This window comes from Narcine bancroftii, chromosome 5 (assembly GCF_036971445.1).
Source record: "Narcine bancroftii isolate sNarBan1 chromosome 5, sNarBan1.hap1, whole genome shotgun sequence".
NCBI lineage: Eukaryota > Metazoa > Chordata > Chondrichthyes > Torpediniformes > Narcinidae > Narcine > Narcine bancroftii.
The window spans coordinates 184,535,978-184,556,695 of NC_091473.1; the positions used below are offsets into that span (position 1 = coordinate 184,535,978).

Below are 20,718 nucleotides of genomic sequence, written 5' to 3' on the forward strand. Positions count from 1 at the left end.
CAATGAAGTGCAGCATGTCATTGAAAATTCACTTTCTGCTTTCGCACGTGGACATCTTCATGTCTGATCTTGGTGCCACCAGTGACAGACACAGTGAAAGGTTTCACCGGGACAATGCGACCATGGAAAAATGGTATCAGGGCAACTGGAATCCATCAGTGCTGGCCGACACTGAAACGAAATTCAGCAGCAAACATTTTTAGGTCAGTTGAACTAATGCCATATCTCAGCATCATTATGTGATTAAACATGCTAAATTCAATAAAAAGTTAATGTTTCTCTTCCTACATGATACAGCAAATCTGAAATTATCTTTGTGTTCAGTTGTCCATCATAATACCCATTTTTTTCAGGAAGCAATTTTCTTGCTACAAGAGAATTATTCACTTGGGCAGCATGCTTAGAGTAGTGATAGGCGCAACGCTGTAACAGTGCCAGAGATTGAGCATCCCCATCACATATTCCCCCCATCACGCACTCGCCAGCTGGCCACACAAGGCTTGCGGACCCTGGGACGCCACATTTAACAGGTAAGTGCCCTTTCTGCCCCTTAATTTGTCTTCTATTTGGGAGTGTAGGGACTACCTCCAATAGGACAAATTAACGACCAGTTTGAGGTGGCACCAGACAGAGGGCTCAAAACCCAGACAGCCTGGCCACCCTACCCAGCGCCCCCCTTCCTCCCCACCAGCCCTACATCCGGGCCATCCCCTCCCCCTTCCAGCACCGGGGTTCCATGCCTGGGGGTTGACGAGGGACCACATAGTCTCTGAAAAGGTTGATGGTCTAAAATGTTTGGTGATCCCTGCCATATTGCCTCAATCTCCCTTCCCTATGGGGCTTCCCATCAACTCCCGACCCCTTTCCTCCACCTAACCCTTCCCACCCTACCCCTCCCCCTCACCCAAGCTACTCCCCGCTCTTTCCTCCTTCCCACCCCTTCTCCCTCCCCACCCCTCCTTCCCAACCCCTTCTCCCTCCCCACCCCTCCTTCCCACCCCCTTCTCCCTCCTTCCCACCCCTTCTCCCTCCTTCCCACCCCTTCTCCCTCCCCACCCCTTCTCTCTCCCCACCCCTCCTTACCCCCTCCTTCCCACCCCCTTCTCCTTCCCCACCCCTCCTTCCCACCCCCTTCTCCTTCCCCACCCCTCCTTCCCACCCCCTTCTCCTTCATACCCCTTCTCCCTCCCCACCAATTCTCCATGCCACCCCTTCCACTTCCTCTCCACCCTTTTCCTTCCTTCTCACCACTTACACTATCTCCCTACTCCTTCCTCACCCCTTCCTCCTCCCCACTCTTCCCTATCCCTTCCAATTCCTCCCCTTCAACCCCAACCCTTACACCTTCCTCTCCCTCCCATCCCTTCCTCCTCCCTCCCCACCCCTTCCCATTCAAACGCTCCCCACCCTTTCCCATTCAAATCCTCCCCCTTCCACCCTTACCCCCACCCATTTCCCTCCCACCCCACTTTTTCCCCATCCCCTCTGTCCCAACCACTTCCTCCACCCCTCCTCCTCCATCCCTTCTGTTCCCTCCCCACCAGCTACCCTCCTCACCTTTTCCTCCCCACCCCTTCCCCTTCCCCCACTCTCCTTCCCTCCCCATCTCTTCCCCCTAGCCGCCCTCTGCCTCTCCATTGCCACTCTGTCTCACCACGATGTCCCACTGCCGGGCGGGCTGGGGTCGCACGGAACGGCGGAGAGCAACAACCCCACGATTGGCGGCGGTCCCGGGTCCCATGCGCAGTGGGCGTGAACGCAGCGGGCGTGGTCATCCTGGTGGGCGTGGTCATCGCGGAGGCGGACGGGAACGGTGACAGTTTGTTTTGACCGTGGTATGGCGGCGCGAGCGGTGAGTGACAACGGTTATAGGATGGAGGGAGTGTGGGAATGGAGGGAGTGTGGGGAAGGAGGGAAGTAGGGAGTGTGGGATGGAGGGAGTGTGGGGAAGGAGGGAGTGTGGGGAAGGAGGAAGTGTGAGGATGGAGGGAAGAAGGGAGTGTGGGATGGAGGGAGTGTGGGGATGGAAGGAGTGTGGGGATGGAGGGAAGGAGGGAGTGTGGGGAAGGAGTGTGGGAAAGGAGGGTGTGGGAAAGGAGGGTGTGGGGAAGGAGGGAGTGTGGGGATGGAGGGAGTGTGGGGATGGAGGGAAGAAGGGAGTGCAGGGTGCAGGAAAGAAGGGAGTGTGGGGAAGGAGGGAGTGTGGGATGGAGGGAGTGGGGATGGAGGGAGTGTGGGGAGGAGGAAGTGCAGGGATGGAGGGAAAGAGGGAGCATGGGGATGGAGGGAGTGTGAGGATGGTGTGAGGAAGGAGGAAGTGTAGGGATGGAGGGAAGGAGGGAGTGTGGATGAAGAAAGTGTGGGTGTGGAGGGAAGGAGGGAGTGAGGGGATGGAGGGAATGTGGGGATGGAGGGTGTGGGGGAGGGAGTGTGGGGATGGAGGGAAGGAGGGAGTGTGGGGATGGTGTGAGGAAGGAGGGAGTGTGGGGATGGTGTGAGGAAGGAGGAAGTGTGGGGATGGAGGGAAGCAGGGAATGTGGATGGAGAAAGTGTGGGTGTGGAGGGAAGGAGGGAGTGTGGGGGTGGGGGGAGTGTAGGGATGGAGGGAGTGTAGGGATGGAGGTTTGGAGTGTTTGGATGGTGGGAGTGTTTTCCAAATATCCAGCACCCTTGACTTGTAAATATGTTCCTCAGCTCCCATTTGAAACTCTCCCCTCTAACCTTAAACCAACACCCTCCAGTTTTAGAATCCTCTACTCTGGAAAAATAACCATCCCTGAAGCCTCATGATTTTGTAAACCTTTATATGGGTGATGGAGAGAGGATGGGAATATAGGATGATAATATTATGTTGGATTGGAAGGTGATGAAGAGTGGGAATAAATGGGGATAGAAAATCTAGGAATGGAGGAGAAGAGAGAGTGTGGGAATGGAGGGTTTAGAAAATATGGGAATGGAGGGGGATGGACATTGTGGAATGAAGGATAGATGGAGTGTGGGAATGGAGGAGGATGGAGAGAGTGGGAATGGAGGGAGATAACATGTCTTGGGATGAAGAGAGAAAAGGAAGGCTATCAATAAGATAGAAAGAGTGCAGAAGAGATGTATAAGGATGTTGCAAGGACTGAGTTACAGAGAAAGGGGGTGGAGAGTTGGAGGAAAGGGAAGAGAGGAAGAATGGGAGTGGTGTAGAAGAAACCGAAGATGTCAATGTTAATGCCATCTGTAAGAGATTACTTAAGAAGGAAATGAGGAAGTAAAAAAGAAGACATTAAGGTGCTTTGGCTGATGATGTGAAGGGAAATCCAAAGGGTTTCTACAAGTATATTAGAAGTAAAAGGATAGTAAGAGACAAAATTGGACCCCTAGAAAATCGGAGTGGTCAACTATGTGTGGAGCCTTGCGAAATGGGGGAGATCTTGAGCAATTGTTATAGCAATTGATATAGGGAATAAGGATGGAAGGGAAACAAATACAAGTGTAGCGGATCATATGGAGTTTAAGGAGAAGGAGATGCTTGCTACCTTGCAACAAATAAAGGTAGACAAATTCCCTGGACCAGATATGATATTCCCCTGCACCTGAGGGAGACAAGTGCTGAAATTACAGGGTCCCTAGTGGATATATCCAAAATGTCCTTAGTCATGGGGCGGTGTCGGAGGATTGGAGAGAAGCTCGTGTTGTCCCACTGTTTAAGAAGGGCTCCAAAAGTAAACCAGGCAATAATAGGCCAGTGAGCCTGACGTCTGTAGTATATAAATTATTTGGATGATTTCTGAGAGATAGGATGTATAGATATTTGGACCATCATCAGCTGATTAAGGACAGTCAGCATGGATTTATGTGTGATAGGTCGTGTTTAACAAATTGTAGAGTTTTTTGAGGAAGTTACCAAGAAGGTTGATGAGGGAAAGTCTGTGGATGTTGTTTATATGGACTTTGGCAAGGTTCCACCTGAGAGGTTGGTTCAGAAGGTTAGGACACAAAGTTGCAAAGCGGATTCAAAATTGGCTTGGTAGAAGAAAACAGAGAGTGGCGGTGGACGGTTACTTCTCAGACTGGAGGTCTGTGCCGAGTGGTGTGCCTCAGAGATCTGTGTTGGGACCATTATTGTTTATTATTGATATAACTGACCTTGATGATAGCGTGGTGGATTGGATCAGCAAGTTTGCTGATGGCACAAAGATAGGAGGCATCGTGGACTGTGAGGAAGATTTTCAAAGTTTGCAGAGGGATCTGGACCAACTGGGAAATTGGGCCAGTAAATGGCTGATGGAATTTAACACAGACTAGTTTTGTACTTTGGAAGAGCAAATCAGGGTAGGACATACACAGTAAATGGTAGGCCATTGAGGGATGAGGAGGAGCAAAGAGATCTGGAAATAGATAAACATAGTTCCCTGAAGATGGTGTCGTATGTGGACAGGGTTGTAAAGAAAGCTTTTGGCATCTTAGCCTTTATAAATCAAAGTACAATAAAACCTCGTTAGAACGCAGTAGTTGGGGTCCAAGATTTCATACCGCGTTACAGCCGAGTCGCGGAACAGATGTATATATGTCAGTGCCCACGGATAATCAAACCCAAATATTACCCGTTTTCGAAGGATCTTCTCTCTATGATTAACAATTTCAATGAAGGAAAGCAAGCACATTATTTTAATATTGGTATTCTGAATTTTAATCAACTTATTTTATGTTTTCTTTTTAAGTGCTGTAGCGGTGATGAGATTCTGAGCGATTGATGATGTGACTTCCAGCACCAGGACTTTATATAGTGATTCTTGATCATGCTTGCAGTTAAATTGCAGTTAAATTTTCACAAGTTGAGCCAAACAAAAGAACAAATGCAGTACTATTAGATCAAGCGCGGTGTTAAATAGGTGAGAAGTAAATCAACTTGCGATAATGGAGGTAATTTATGCAGATTATCACCTTCCTTCAAAGAACTAAAAGATGTAAATACGCAAAATGTCAGTCAAACACATCTATTAAAAGTAAGTTAAGTATTTAATTTATAATTTAAATTGGTTCCCTTTGTCACCTCGATCAAAGAAATGGATTTTGAGGGCAAAATGCATATCAATAATCTGTCAAACCCATCCTTTTTTCCATCCATCTTTCAAAATTTGCAAAGTTTGGGGTCCACAGACACCCGCGTTTTAAGCGATTCCGCGGATTAACGAGGTTTCCGTGTATTGAGTATAGAAGTTGGGTCGTTATGTTGAAGTTATTCAAGCCATTGGCGAGGCCACACTTAAAATACTGTGTGCAGTCCTGATCGTCCACCAGCTGGAAAGATATCAGTAAGATTGAAAGAGTGCAGAGAAGTTTTACTAAGATGTTGCCAGGTCTTCAGGAGTTGAGGTACTGGGAAAGATTAAAGAGGTTAGGACTTTATTCCTTGAAACGAAGAAGAATGAGGGGAGATGATAGAGGTTTATAAGATTATGAAGGGTATAGACAGAGTAGATGTGAGTAGGATGTTTCCACTTGTTTTGGGGGAGATAAATATGAGAGGTCATACCTTTAGGCTGAAAGGGGAGAGGTAGAAGGGGAACATTAGGGGAAAGTTTTTCACTCAGAGAGCGGTAGGAATGTAGAATGAGCTGCCATCTAATGTAGTGACTGTAGATTTAATCAAGTTTTAAAAATAAATTGGATACATATGTGGATAGGAGTGATCTGGAGGGTTATGAAATGTGAGTAGGTCAGTGGAACTAGCTAGTTTAATTGGTCAGCACAGACCGGAAGGGTTGAATGGCCTTTTTTCTGTATACGCTTATCTTTGTGAGGTTTTTCAGTTGGTTGTTTTTCCAGACTCTTTTGTGTAGTCTTCCAAAGGCGCTATTTGCCTTGGCGAGTCTGTTGTCTATCTCATTGTCGATCCTTGCATCTGATGAAATGGTGCAGCCGAGATAGGTAAACTGGTTGACCGTTTTGAGTTTTGTGTGCCCGATGGAGATGTGGGGGGGCTGGTAGTCATGGTGGGGATCTGGCTGATGGAGGACCTCAGTTTTATTCAGGCTGACTTCCAGGCCAAACATTTTGGCAGTTTCCGCAAAGCAGGACGTCAAGCGCTGAAGAGCTGGCTCTGAATGGGCAACTAAAGCGGCATCATCTGCAAAGAGTAGTTCACGGACAAGTTTCTCTTGTGTCTTGGTGTGAGCTTGCAGGCGCCTCAGATTGAAGAGACTGCCATCCGTGCGGTACCGGATGTAAACAGCGTCTTCATTGTTGGGGTCTTTCATGGCTTGGTTCACCATTTCATCAGATGCAAGGATCGACAATGAGATAGACAACAGACTCGCCAAGGCAAATAGCGCCTTTGGAAGACTACACAAAAGAGTCTGGAAAAACAACCAACTGAAAAACCTCACAAAGATAAGCGTATACAGAGCCGTTGTCATACCCACACTCCTGTTCGGCTCCGAATCATGGGTCCTCTACCGGCACCACCTACGGCTCCTAGAACGCTTCCACCAGCGTTGTCTCCGCTCCATCCTCAACATCCATTGGAGCGCTTACATCCCTAACGTCGAAGTACTCGAGATGGCAGAGGTCGACAGCATCGAGTCCACGCTGCTGAAGATCCAGCTGCGCTGGATGGGTCACGTCTCCAGAATGGAGGACCATCGCCTTCCCAAGATCGTGTTATATGGCGAGCTCTCCACTGGCCACCGTGACAGAGGTGCACCAAAGAAAAGGTACAAGGACTGCCTAAAGAAATCTCTTGGTGCCTGCCACATTGACCACCGCCAGTGGGCTGATATCGCCTCAAACCGTGCATCTTGGCGCCTCACAGTTTGGCGGGCAGCAACCTCCTTTGAAGAAGACCGCAGAGCCTACCTCACTGACAAAAGGCAGAGGAGGAAAAACCCAACACCCAACCACAACCCACCAATTTTCCCCTGCAACCGCTGCAATCGTGTCTGCCTGTCCCGCATCGGACTTGTCAGCCACAAACGAGCCTGCAGCTGACGTGGACTTTTTACCCCCTCCATAAATCTTCGTCCGCGAAGCCAAGCCAAAGAATGTTCTATGGTGGTGCAAAAAATAAACTACTTAGCGTAAAACATGTAAACAAACAATAAACAGTTAACAAATAAAAACAAACTGACTGTGCAATACAGAAAGAACAAAATCAATAAATTGCACAAGTCAGAGTCCCTAAATGAGCCCCTGATTGAGTTTGAGGTTGAAGAGTCTGATGGTGGAGGGGAAGCAGATGTTCCTGAACCCAGTGGTACGAGTCTGAAGCACCGATACCTCTTTCCAGATGGCAGCAGCAGGAACAGAGCACGTGCTGGGCAATGAAGGTCTTTGATGATTGCTGCTGCTCTCTGCCGGCAGCGTTCCCTGTCAATGTACTCAGTAGTGGGGAGGGTTTTGCCTGTGATGCCTTGGGATGTATCCACTACATTTTGGAGGACTTTATGCTCAGGGGTATTGTTTTATGGTGAGAGCCGAGGGCCCTGAGGAGCAACTCTTTCACCTGCAGGTTGGTCCGTGTCTGGAACGAGCTGCCAGAGGAAGCTGTAAAAATGGGAACAATGGCAACATTCTGAAGGCATTGGGTTGGAGATATTGGCAGGAAGGGCTGAGGAGGATAGGGACATGGGACTAGCTCAGAATACCTAACTTGCCAGCATGGAGGAGTTGGGCTGAAGGGCCTGTCCCGCACATGTGTGACCATGGCTCTCTAATGTTTGTCATTTCAGATGGCGAGAGGGTGATGGTCATCATGAGTCACCGAAGTAATCGGAAGCAGGGCAGAACGAGGATCCTGAGCTACTCCCAGACTGTACTGCAGGGGCCAAATGTGACGCCCTGTCCTCTCATCACAGCCATGACCTCCCATGTGGCTCAGGACACCCTGAAGTCAGCTGAGACCCACAAGGCGGTCGTCAAAGTGAAGCGTAAAAGAACCAGGAGGGAGTTGAACCAGGCAAAATTTGGCAAAGTGGTTGTGGAGAAGCTGTTTAAATACAACACAGGCCATGTAATTTCAGACATGCCTGCAATGAAGAAACGTCACTGTCAAAGTGTGGGCAACCCTCGGGCAGCTGAGGATCTCATCCCAAAACGGTCTCTGAACCCCAGCTGGATTATAACACAAAACAGACTCACTCAGCACCTGGGGATATTTAATAAAGAGGTGAAATCAATCGATATTGAGAGACTTCTGAAGGATGGACAAACCGAAGACAGCTGGCCAGACATCACCAAGGCATCCACAGTGCAGGATGTATTGGAGCTGGCGGGTTGTACGCCGATGCAAGGGGAGGCAGCAGTTTCTGTCCCCGCGCCTAAACCTCAAGCTGCAGCAGAGGATGGGGCTTGCATCACTCAGGTGAGCTCTGCTGAGTTGGTGGCTCCCACTGCAGACCTCGCCCAGAAACTCGTCCAGACCTTGAACCCCCGCCATGTGTTTTCTGGCAAAAGCCTTGCACATAGCATGCAGCGTCATTTACTGAATGTTCTCGTGGAAAGGCACGGAGGTCTGCCAAGTACCTGGGTCTTGGCAGGAAGCAGGAAGCAGGAACCTGCGGCTGCCCCCTGTACAGGTAAGGAATTCCACAGTGACCTTTGAGTTGGGAGGGAGGGTATTTAGAACTCACTAGAACCACAGAAACAGGCCCTTTGCCCCATCTAGCAAGGGTCAAACTAGTATTCTTCATCGTCCCATTGACTTCCACCCAGACCATCTCTCTCCATACCCCTTCCATCCACATACCCACCCAAATTTTTATCAAATATAATGGATTGGGATGAAGTATTTCAAACTTTCTCTGTACTTTTTTTTAAAGTTAATTTTAATCCTAATCCCTTAACTGCTTTATTTGGTAGTGACATAACTTTAATGGCATCTGATCTGCATGTATTAGCTTTTATTTCTCTTGTGGCTAGGCGGGCAGTGTGGCTCAGGTGGAAGGATGTTACCCCGCCTCATCATGCTCAATGGCTACGTGGCATCATGTGGTGTTTAAATTTAAAGAAGGCAGAGAAGGTGCAGAGAAGATTTACTAAAGATTTACTGGATTGCAGTATCTAGAAGACGGAGAAAGATTGAGTAGACTGGGTCTTCATTCATTGGAGCATAGAAGGTTGAGGGGGGGATTTGATAGAGGTATATAAAATTATGAGGGGAATAGACAGAATAGATGTGAATAGGCTCTTCCCCTTGAGGGTAGGGGAGATTGGAACGAGGGGTCATAAGTTGAGGGTTAGGGGGAAAAACTTTAGAAGCAACATCAGAGAGTGGAATGACCTTCCTGAAGAGGTGGTTGCAGCAGGGTCAATTCTGTGATTTAAGAGGAGATTGGATGAGTGGATGGATGTGAGGGGCTTGGAGGGTTATGGGCAGGGAGCAGGTAGGTGGAACTAGTGGAGTTTCATTTAAATTGGTGCGGACTAGAAGGGCTGATACGGCCTGTTTCTGTACTGTAATTGTTATATGGTTGTATGATTATAAATTCCGATTTGAATTTAAATTGTGGGGGACACTTTTTGAATTACTTTTATAATCTTTGATTTGTTATGAAGGTAAAAGTATTGACTTATGAGGTCATTTGATAAGAATTCTGTCTTTTATTTTGGCCAGACAGCTTATTTCTTGGTCATGGGTTTAGATTTTCCTTTTTAATAATAAAATATCAAGACAATATAATCTGTTTGATTAAAATGTGGGGTACCTTGGATGAAATGATATGATTTAAGTGTACTGTATCGTTATGTACCTATATCCTTATGTACTCTATATTTCTGGATGTGAAATTTCAATGTTAATAAAAATATTGAAAAAGAAAGAAATATCAAAATCAAAGAATACTCACCAGAGTCTTACCATATAACCATATAACCGTTTACAGCACGGAAACAGGCCATGTCGGCCCTTCAAGTCCGTACCGGTTCACTTGAACAACTCCACTAGCTCCTCCGCAAACTCCCTTACCTTAGACTCTGCCTCTTCTCGCCTCTGGATCCAAAACCTTAAACTCCCCACTCACTGTGATGCCTACTCTCATGACAGCTGCTCCTCTTATACACTCTCACTCCAACTCCTGATGGCTGGGCACTGGTATCTCAGCGCAGTGACTTGAGTTTGTGGGTTCTCCCCATGTCCACATGGGTTTTCTTCAGATGCTCTGGATTCCTTCCACCCTCCAAAAACCTAGAACAGGACAGTACAGGCCCTTCAGCCCTTGATGCTGTGCCAACATATATTCCTACCAATAAAAATATTAAACCCTTCCTATGTTGTAACCCTCTATTTTTCTTTCATCCATGTGCCTGTCTAAGAGTCTTTTAAATACCTCTAATGTTTCAGCCCCTGGCAAGGGATTCCAGGCACCCACAATTCTCTGTGTAAAAAAAAAACTTACCCCTGATATCTCCCCTGCACTCCTCCCTTCACTTGGTACAGACGTCCTCTGGTATTTGCTGTCTCACCCTGGGGAAAAGGCACTGGCTGTCCACCTTATCTATGCCTCTCAGAATCTTGTAGACCTAATAGTCTTCTCTTATCCTTCTCTGCTCCAAAGAGAAAAGTCCCTGCTCTGCTAATCTTGCCTCATAAGACTTCTTTTCCAATCCAGGCAACATCTTGGTAAATCTCCTCTGACCCCTTTCTGTACCTTCCACATCCTACCTGTAATAAGGTGACCAGAAATGAACACAATAATCTCAGTGTAGTCTCACCAGAGATTGGTAGGGTTGTAACGTGACCTTGCAACTCTTGGCATTGAGTATAAAAATAGATATAAAACTACAACTTGGAGTACTGTGTGGAATTCAGATTGTCTTGTTACAGGAAGGATGTTGAGTTAAGTATATGGGGCCTTGACCCAAAACATCCCTTCCGCCCCACCCATATTGCTTAATACCATCCCATTTATTCTTCCCAAGGACTACCTAGAATTTCTCCTCCCACCCTCCAAAAAAAGTCCATATATATCTATATTTATTTTAAATGTTATCTTTATGTATATATGTGATTATTATGTGTTGTGTATTGTGTGTGTGGGGAGAAATGCTGGTTGTATATGTGCAGTCAGATGATGATACGCTTGAACTTGAACTTGCCTTTCTTGCTTCTGACTTTCTGCAGGGCTCAGCTGGATTCCCAGACGTGGTTCCAACTCCCTTGAGGAAAACACCGTTGCCAACAAGTTCTTGTCCCCAAAAGACCAACTAACAGATGACCCACACCTTCTCCAGACTGATGGTTCAGTTTGTGGACTTCCTGATTGCACATCTCCCACTACGGTAAACAAAGCCTTCCTCCCAGAGCAAGCAATGGCATGAAACAAGAGCCTCTCTGACTGGCTCCACCAATTCACACCCCCAACTCCCACTCCCACCGCCCCACAGTGAGAATTAGACTCCCGCTCATTCCCATGACCTATCCCATTCAACCTCTCTCCAGATGTCAGCCTCTTCTCCCACTGCCTCCAGTGCAAGCCAGCCCCTCCTTGTATGTGGAGACCAAAAGTGGGGCTGCAGCCTGTCCAGTTGCAACCAAATCTCCATCCTCTCTGACAGCCCTGACAATAAAAATAATGTTCTGGATAATGTGCTGTACCTGCTTATTGACATTTCATGCTCTGGGGATCTCTTGATCCATCAGTATGGCAGCTCCCATTGGCATCATCATTTGTTCACCCAAAATAGAGTATCTACATTTTTATGTTAGAAGTCACCGTCTCAGTCACTTAACCTCTCTCTTACCCTCTGTGTCCATCCCCCCACAACTATCTCAGTCACTATACCTCCCTCCAACCCTCTGTATCTATGTCCATCCCTTCACAACTGTTTCAACCCTATCTCCAACACTCTGCAAGAGTCAGTGTCCATCTCCCTAAAACTGTCTCAGTCACTGAACCTTCCTCCCACCCTCTGCAGTCTGTGTCCCTCACCACACAACTATCTCAGTCACTGAAGCTCCCAACAACCCTCTGTGTTGTCTGTGCCCATCGTCCAACAACGGTTTCAGGCACTGATCCTCTCTCCTACCTTCTACAGGGTCTGTGACTCTGATGTAATGTTGCATCTCGATGAAACTCTGGTTAGATGACGCTTGGAGTATTGTTCTCCATTCAGGTTGCCCCATTACAGGAAGTGTGTGGAAGATTCAGAAAGGGTGTGGAGGAGATTGCCTGGAATGGAGAACATTTCTCATGAAACAAGGTTAACAGAGCTCAAGGTTTCCTATTTGGAATAATGAAGGATGAGAGATGACTTATTCAAGGTAGATGAGAGGGGTTGAGATTCACACTCGGTGTAACATTCCCCAGTACCTGGAGTCGTTGTGCAGAGGGATAGATTCACCCTCACTGTGTCCACATTACCCAGGAAAAATGCAATGGGACAGGTTAACACTGTCAATGTTACATACCCATTTTCCCCATCTACTCTGATCCCTTTTGCCTATCTTTTTCATATCTGTATCTGTCTTGCCTGGTTAAGAACCCGTTTGCCTCTTTAAACTGTTGTCAAATTTCACTTTTTGCAGTGAGTCCTTCATAATAACGCACTAAGTGTAAAACCCTGATAAGGACATTTTAGGCTTTTCTCTTTTGAGTGAAGAATGATGAGAGGTGACTTCAATGCAAGATTATTTTTCCAGGGTGGGACTAGAAAACACCACAGGACATCTGTACAAAATGAGGGGAGAACAGATAAGGAGACATCATGGCTAAATTTTTTACTCAGAGTAGTGGGTGTCTGGATTGCATCACCAGGGATGGCTGTGGAGGTGAGTACAATAGGGGATATTTAGGCAGGCAGGTGGATGCAACAAAAATAGAGGGTTGTGGGTGAGAGGTAGGGAAGGGTTAATTGGTTGAGTGGGTGTATAAAGGTCTGCAAAATATGGGCTGGTGCCTGTACTGGGCTTTAATGTTCTATGAAAGCTGACTTCTTCCAGACCTTGTAATACCCTAGGGAATCTCCTCTTCACCCTCTCCAAACCCTGTACATGTCCTGTAACATGGTGCCCAGAGCTTGCATACACTCGTCTAAGTTTCGTCTCTCCAGTGTTCTGTGGTTTCAGCATTACCTCCCGTTTATTTGTGAAGTTCACGATTGAGATTCTAAATTGGAGAAAAGCCAATTTGAGGAAATGCATGGATTAGCATACGTTGTTTTTGGGAAAAGAGGTGAGAGGAAAATGGGAAACATTTAAAGGTGAAATTTTTGGAGTAAAGAGTTTGTATGTTCCTGTCAGAATTAAAGGCAAAGTTAACAGGCAGTGTAAGACAGGATCCAGACAAAAATTAAAATCTAGACCAAGATGTTCACTTTTCCTTCTGCCAATCTCAGGAAAGTGTCCTAATTAGTCACTGTATATTGAAATACTTGTATATCTCATCTCTTAGAACATCTTCCACTAGCCTATAATTTCCAGAGTTAATTTTGGAGCCTTTTATAAACAACGGAACAAAATGAGCTCCCCTCCGATCCTCTGGCACCACACCTGTGGCCAAGGACATTTTAAATATTTCTGCCAGAGCCCATACAATTTCTACACTAGCCTCCCTCGTGGTCTGAGGGAATATCTTGTCAGGCCCTGGGGATTTATCCATCATATTTAGCTTTAAGACAGCAAGGAGCTCCTTTTTAATCTGTATACGTTCCGGGACCTCCCTGCTTGTTTTTCCTACTTCCCTAGACTGTGCCAGTTTTCTGAGTAAATACTGAATCAAAAAACCCATTTAAGATATCTCCCATCTGTTCTGACTCCATACATAGCCGACCACCCTGATCTCCGAGGAGACTAGCTTTGTCCCTTACTCTGGTTTGCTCTTAATATACCTGTAGAAGCCCTTTAGATTTTCCTTCATATTGTCTGCGAAACCAACTTCATGTCTTCTTTTTGCCGCCTTGATTTCTTTCTCGAGTTTTTCCTTGCATTTTTTATACTTCTCAATTCCCTCATTTGCTATACACCTCTCTCTTCTGAACCACATCACCAATATCCCTCAACTAGCAAAGGACTTGCAAAACTCGGGTTCAGCAGACCATTACAGGGCTTCAACAAATAAATAACTGAAATACAATACCCTTCAAATGAATAGTATGGAAAAGGCCATAATGCAGTCAAAACCAAAATATTATGAATTGGGAGAGAGAGACCACAAAGTCCTGTCTTGGCAGTTGAGGACAGAACAGGCCTCAAGGATGATCAATGTGATACAAACTGGGAATGGCAAGATCTCACATAAGCCAGAAGAGATTAATGAGACCTTAAAGGAATTCTATGAGGGTTTAGAAGGTTTATATAAATCAGAATTGACGGGGCGGGGGGGGGGGGGGGGGGGGTATGATAAAGCCAAAGAATTCCTGTCCAAATTAGAGTTACAAAGTTTAGACACAGAAGAACAGGACAGGCGAGATCTTCCCTTCATGGAAGAAGAGTTAGGAAAAGTATTGAATTCACTGCAGACTAACAAGTCTTCAGGGTAGGATGGGTTTCCACCTGAGTGTCATAATGAATTTAGGGATTTATTGATGCCTCTTTATATGGAGGTAGTAGACCAAGCAGTGTAGACCCATATCCTCCCGGAATCTTTTTTGACAACAATCATTACAAAGATCGCTAAAAAAGACAAAGATCTGCTAATGCCATCTTCTTATTGACCATTTCCCTGCTAAACACAGACTATAAGATAATGGGCAAAGCCCTGGTAAATAGATTGGTGAAACATTTGCTGAAACTAATAAATAAAGACCAAGCAGGCTTTGTGCAAAAAAGGCAGGCAGCAGAGAACATTGGCAGACTGTTGAATATAATGCATCTGGTGCAAACCAGAAGCGAGAGGTGTCTGTCTCTGGCCCTGGATGCCGAAAAAGCATTTGATAGATTAGAGTGGGATTTTCTATTCTAAGTGCTGGAAAAACGGGCTAAGGCCAACTTTTATAAATTGGATGTGCGCTGTACCATGCGCCCAAAGCTAAAGTTGTGACCAATGGACAAATTTCTCTAGCATTTCCACTGACAAGATCAAGTAGACAAGGGTATCCTCTATCTCCAGCTCTGTTTGTACTAGCCATGGAGCCACGGCCAAAGCCATTTGCCAGGATTCAGACATCAAGGGTTTTAGAATAGGAAGAACATAAAATCAATTTATTTGCTGACAATGTACTGATATATCTGACAGACCCAACAAACTCGTTGTCCAAGCTGTGCTTTATTCTGGAGGATTATGGGGAGATCTCCAGGTATAAAGTCAATTGGGATAAGAGCGAAATCGTGCCACTTACTAAGGGGGAATTATAGTCAATATCAAGAAAATAGTAATCTAAAATGGCCACAAAATGGGATCAAATACCTAGGAGCCAGAATAGACAATAACTTGAATAATTTATATAAACTAAATTATACCCCTTTGCTTGGGAGAATTGAGGAGGACCTAAATAGATGGATGTCCCTGCCCATAATGTTAGTGGGCAGGGTCAACTGTGTTAAAATGAATGTATTGCTGAGACTTCAGAACTTCTTCCAGACACTCCCCGTGGCACTGCCCAGAAAATTCTTCCAAAATTTGCTTTTGTGAATAAGAACATTTCAATGGAATGGAAAAGTAGCCAGGGTATCTATGGAAAAATTGACCTGAGATTACAGTCTGGGCAGACTACAAATGCCTGACTTCAAGAAATATTATTGGACAGCCCAGTCGAGATACATCACCTCTCTCTTCCAGGGGGAAGGTGTATCATCCTGGGCACAAGTTGACCTGCAAGTGGTAGGTGAGAAAGTAGCAGAAGACTTTATTTATAAATGGTACGCCAAATTGTTATCTGGGAAAACAGGCAGCCCAATACTAAAACACATAATTTCATTTGAAATAAAATTAACCAATATCTAGGAATCAAAGTGAGGCTGTCCCCAAAAACACCGACTCTAAATAGATTAATACTATTGACAGTGGGTAACAAGATCCTGGAGACCTGGCATCATAATGACGTCAGATGCATAGAGGACTGTTCCAAGCAGGGGTGGCTAATGTTGTTTGAACAACATAAGAATAAGTATGATTTATCAAATAAGACGTCCCACTGCTACCTTCAGATAAGATCTTTTTTACAGGTCAAATTAGGTCCAACTATGGCCCTCCCAGCATACAGTGACAAAGGGACTTTGATTCGAAGGGGGAACACAAGGAAATTCATTTCAGCAATGTATTTGTTGCTCAAAGTGGAAGGACTAAAACCAGGCCTTCCTAAATCGGACTTAGGAATAATGATTGATGAGCAGTGTTGGTCCGCCCTGCGTCGGACCAGCATGACTGCAATTATTAATTCACGGTACGAGCTGGTACAATACAACTTCCTGTACTAGCTGTACCTGACGCCGCAAACATTCAACAGATCGAAAGCAGAATTATCACACCAATGCTTCAGGAAACTTGTGATAGGAAACTTTGTGCATGCAACCTGGACATGTACCAAGGTGAGACCCTTCTGGGTGGAACTGGACCAAGCCCTGAAAAAAAAAATCATAGGTAAAGAATTCCTGCAAGACCCTGATTTGTTTCTGTTGGGAAACATAATGAACATAAGACTGACGATGAACCTGTCCAAATTTCAAATTCAATTCATAATGATCACATTGGCAGTGGCCAGGAATTGCATAGCCGTTACTTTGAAATCCGACTCCTGCTTGAGCATCGCTCTGAAACTCAGAAATGCAAAGCTGGGACCCCTGGAGAAAATTAATTGCAACTTACTGAAAAATACAAGACTTTCCTGAAAATTTGGCAACCATCCCTAAATTCCATAGGAGCAGGATTATAGTGTAGGCCATTGTGCCTCGCTGCCCTACCTTTCCTGTCTACCTCTCCATTGGTGATGGGGGGAGGAGGGGCATTCCATCTCAACCAGGAAAAGTCAAGAAAAAGAAAGCAGCCTGAGCACTGGCTGCCATGATGTGACAAACCCATAAAGCCCCGAAATATGTTTCATACCTTTGTTGTGAACGTCCTGACTGTGTGTAACTGTGGTTGGTTAAGTGTTGAGTATTAAATGTGGAGGGGGTAAGGGAGGGAGAGAAGGGCATAGAAAAAGCTTGAGCTCTACATAAACATTAAGGTCATTTTCATGATCAGCAGCCAGAAGTGTTCAGGAAGCAAAATCTTCATTGCCCAGGGTAATCAAGTCAAGAAATAATACGAGATCAATATAGAGAAACATTTTCAACACCGTCCCTGCTCCACATTCTGAATCCTGCCTGTTCTGTTGTCACCAGGTCACCAACCTTTTGTACATGAAGGTGGCCAGCGGCTGCAGTGCCGGAGAGAGGATGTTCTCACCTACGCGAGGTGCTCCAGTTCAGTCAGAATTCTGTCCGCGGAGAGACATTTCACTTCCTGGTCCGCAGGTGGGTCCTTTGGCAGCAGTTGTGGGGACCTGGTCCGAGGAAGAGCATGCTTTCAGCACATCAGGCCAGCCATGCCTCTGGCCATGGAGAAATGCCGGCGATCTGCTGGGGAGAAAGGTGGCTGTTCGCAAGGCCAAGAGTGCCGCGTTGTGGAGCACCTTCTTGTCCCCCAGCCAGGACTCCCTCTTGGAAAGGACAGAGGGGCTTCCTGGGGCCTTGGGCCAGGCAGAGAGTCAGGCTGACCAGCGTCCTCTGGCATGCATTCCAGAGGCTCGGAAGGTTCCCTTTGGCTGGGCAACAAAGAGCCTGTGGATGGGGTGCCGGGGACAGAGGAGCCGGGGACAGAGGAGCCGGGGGCTGCTCTGTCGGGACACTGCACTGAGGAGGGAGTGCCAAGGCTGGGAGGATGAAGTTGACACCCCTGCTGTTGGGGGCAGCAGCCTCAGGGTCCCTGCAAGTGTTCAGGATCTGAGATTGCAGCAGCCGCATGTGGAGGATCACCTGCTGCTGGCCGGTCTCCCCTGGCCCAGTTATCAACTGGGCCCGGGGCAGGGATTCAACACCCACGGCCTTGGCACTCACTGTTCTTCGGAGAAGGCAGTTGGGACCGGCCCGCCCAACCGGCATGGCTCCAGGGAGGGTGACTGCCAGCCCCAGGAGGAGGCAGACTCAGACAGCTGCCACCATGGGCTGGGTCCGGCATCAGGGAAAGGCTCTGGGGGCTGTGTCCCCCTCTCTTTCTACTACCCGCCATCCGACTGCCTGGACTGGAGCGAGTCTCCGCTGCCTGGCTGGGAGGGAAGTGCTGGGAAGCGCGGCTGGGTGAGCAGGAGCCCTGAGCCATGGGTCTTCCCCAGGATGAGGCTGTATTGACCCCAGTCCTTCCCCAGGATGCCATAGACCTTCCACAGGATACCCTAGACCTTCCCCAGGATGAGGTCGAACTGACCACGAGCCTTCCCCAGGGTGAGGCTGCACTGACCTTGGGTCTTCCATAGGGAGACCCCTGGGCCTTCCCCAGGGTGATCCCTGGGCCTTCCCCAAGGTGAAGTGTACCAACCCCGTATGGGACTTCCGCAGGTTGGTGAGGCTGCACTGACCCCAGCTGGTACTTCCCCAGGGTGAGCCCTGCTCTTGGCTCAGTGAGGTCCTGGAGTGGTGGTAGGAAACACCCAGGAAACACCCACACCTGTGACCTCACCAGCCAGGGACATATCCCAGCCCCATGTCTTTAGTAGGCCAGCAACCAAGCTAGGAGAGTCCCAGGCATTGAGCCAGGAGTGCCAGGAGAGGAGAGAAGGGAGAGGGCCAGTGAAGAGAGAGCAGTGGACAGAAGCAGAGATGGGGAGAGTGGGGATGTATGGGGGGGGGGAGTGAGGGGAACATGAGGGATGAAGAGTGGAGAGTCTGTGGAGGGGTGAAAGGGCAGTAGAGGGCAGAGGAGAGGGGTGAAGGAGCAGGGTAAGAGGAGGGAGCAGGTGGGATGATGAAGGTGGTGCGGGAGTGGTCAATGAGGCAAGGGGCAGAGAAGGGGCAATGGATGATGGAGGGAGTCAGGAGTGAGTGGAGGAGGTATGGGGACAAGGTGGTAAGGGCAGTGAAGGTGAGAGTGATTAAGGGAGTGGTGAGGGCTGTAGGCAGGACAATAGGAGCACAAAAGGAGGCAATAGAGCAGTTGGAGGATGTTGAGGAGGGGGCAATGGAGGAGAGGATGATAAACAGGGGAGGTGGAGGAGGTAGGAATGCGATGTCAGAGTCACTGTGTTCCCTCCATGGAGTGCGGAGAGGTGAGGGGGCTTCTGTACATGGCGTGCGGAGAGATGAGGGGGACTCTGTACATGGTGTGGGGAGTTGAGAGGGTCTCTGTACATGGTGTGAGGAGGTGAGAGGGTCTCTGTGCACCTTGCAGGGAGGTGAGGGGTGTTTCTGTACATGATGTGGGGTGGTGAGAGGGTCTCTGTACAGTGTGGGGAGGTGAGGGGGCTCTCTCTACTCTGGCTGTGGGGATTGGGTGAGGTGTCTGCTGCTTCAGTCCCATTCTGTGGAGGTGGAGAGAATTGTTGGCTGCCCTCTTCCAGTGATGAATAGGGCAGGTTGGAGCGTACTGCTTGGGTCCCTCTACCCTTCGCACTCCTGCTGCCCATCCATCTTTGGCCTTCACCTAGCACCCCCCAAAGGCTTCTCTGGGATGACCAGAGGCGTCCTGAATTCTTGGACCCTCACCCCTGGCCAAGCGCTGGGTCCCACTGTCAGCATGAACTCAGCTGCTGCATCTGAGCTGAACCAAGTTCTGCTCAAATAAAAAAAATCAATGTCTTGCTGAAAGGTCTCTGCTTCCCTTCTTGCTCTTCCATGTGTGTGTTCCTTGGGATCTGGATGTCAGCTCCAAGGGCAACCTGCATGGTCAATTACCTCCTTCCCTGGAGAAGATGGGGCTATTTTCCCCTTGAACCGGGGTGTTGGGCTGATCCCACCATCTTTCCTGAGAAGAATGAAGTGGGCAAGGCTACTGGCCACTTTCTGCAGGAGCTTTATCGAGGGCGTCCTGGCCGGCTGCTCACAGTGTGGTACGGTTGCAACAGTGAAATGGATCAAAGTTCAATCAACGGGACCATAAGAGTGGCAAAGAGGATCACTGGAGTCTCCCTCCCCACCTCCAATCAATGTGATCTAACAGGATCGTTGTGTGAAGAGAGCATGCAAAATCTTTGCCTATCCCTTCCAACTCACACACAGCATCTTTCAACTTCTCCCATCAGGGAAGAGATCAAGTCAAGTTTATCATCATCTGATTGTTCAAGTACAACCTGATGAACTAGTGTTCTCCTGTTCTCGGTGCCAAACACGCAATCGTGCAATCTGACATGACGCATATACAGAGAAATATTTCATATACAGGACAAGTATTTTATAAAAATTAATAAATACATATTGCTGTGTACAAATGAGTTTCGGATGGTCAGTGTGAGCAGTTCCTTTGGTTGTTCAGCATTCTCACTGCCCGTGGGAAGAAGCTGTTCCTCAACCTGATGGAGCAGGCTCTTCCCCAATGGGAGCAGATGAAGAGATACAGGAATATCAGAGCCAGCACCACCAGGCTGAGGATCAGCTTCTTCCCACGGGCAATGAGAATGCTGAACGACCAAAGGATCTGTTCACACTAACCCTCTGAGACTCTTATATGTAAAAAATATTTATTTATTTGTATATATGAAATATATGTCCTGCATATGTATTGTGTCATGTGTGGTTGTATGACTGCATGTTTTGCACCGTGGACCAGAGAATGCTGTTTTGTTGATTTGTACTTGTACAATTAGATGATGATAAACTTGATTGTC

General features: G+C 47.4%; 1 protein-coding gene across 6 annotated transcripts; it reads left to right on the top strand.

The window, feature by feature from the left end:
* The first annotated feature begins 1,640 nt into the window (after window positions 1-1,640).
* On the top strand, window positions 1,641-18,729 carry prr19 (proline rich 19). Of its 6 annotated transcripts, none has more exons than XM_069940121.1 (5): window positions 1,751-1,852; window positions 4,710-4,911; window positions 7,719-8,564; window positions 11,108-11,265; window positions 17,246-18,729. In XM_069940121.1, the coding sequence occupies exons 3-5, from the start codon at window positions 7,733-7,735 to the stop codon at window positions 18,248-18,250; spliced, it is 1,995 nt and encodes a 664-aa protein (XP_069796222.1). In that variant the 5' UTR covers window positions 1,751-1,852; window positions 4,710-4,911; window positions 7,719-7,732; the 3' UTR covers window positions 18,251-18,729. The 6 variants fall into 6 exon arrangements, with proteins under 6 accessions (XP_069796221.1, XP_069796222.1, XP_069796224.1 ...); XM_069940123.1 differs by having other exon boundaries at window positions 4,710-4,880; XM_069940122.1 differs by lacking the exon at window positions 1,751-1,852 and adding an exon at window positions 2,615-3,276.
* The last annotated feature ends 1,989 nt before the right edge of the window (window positions 18,730-20,718 follow it).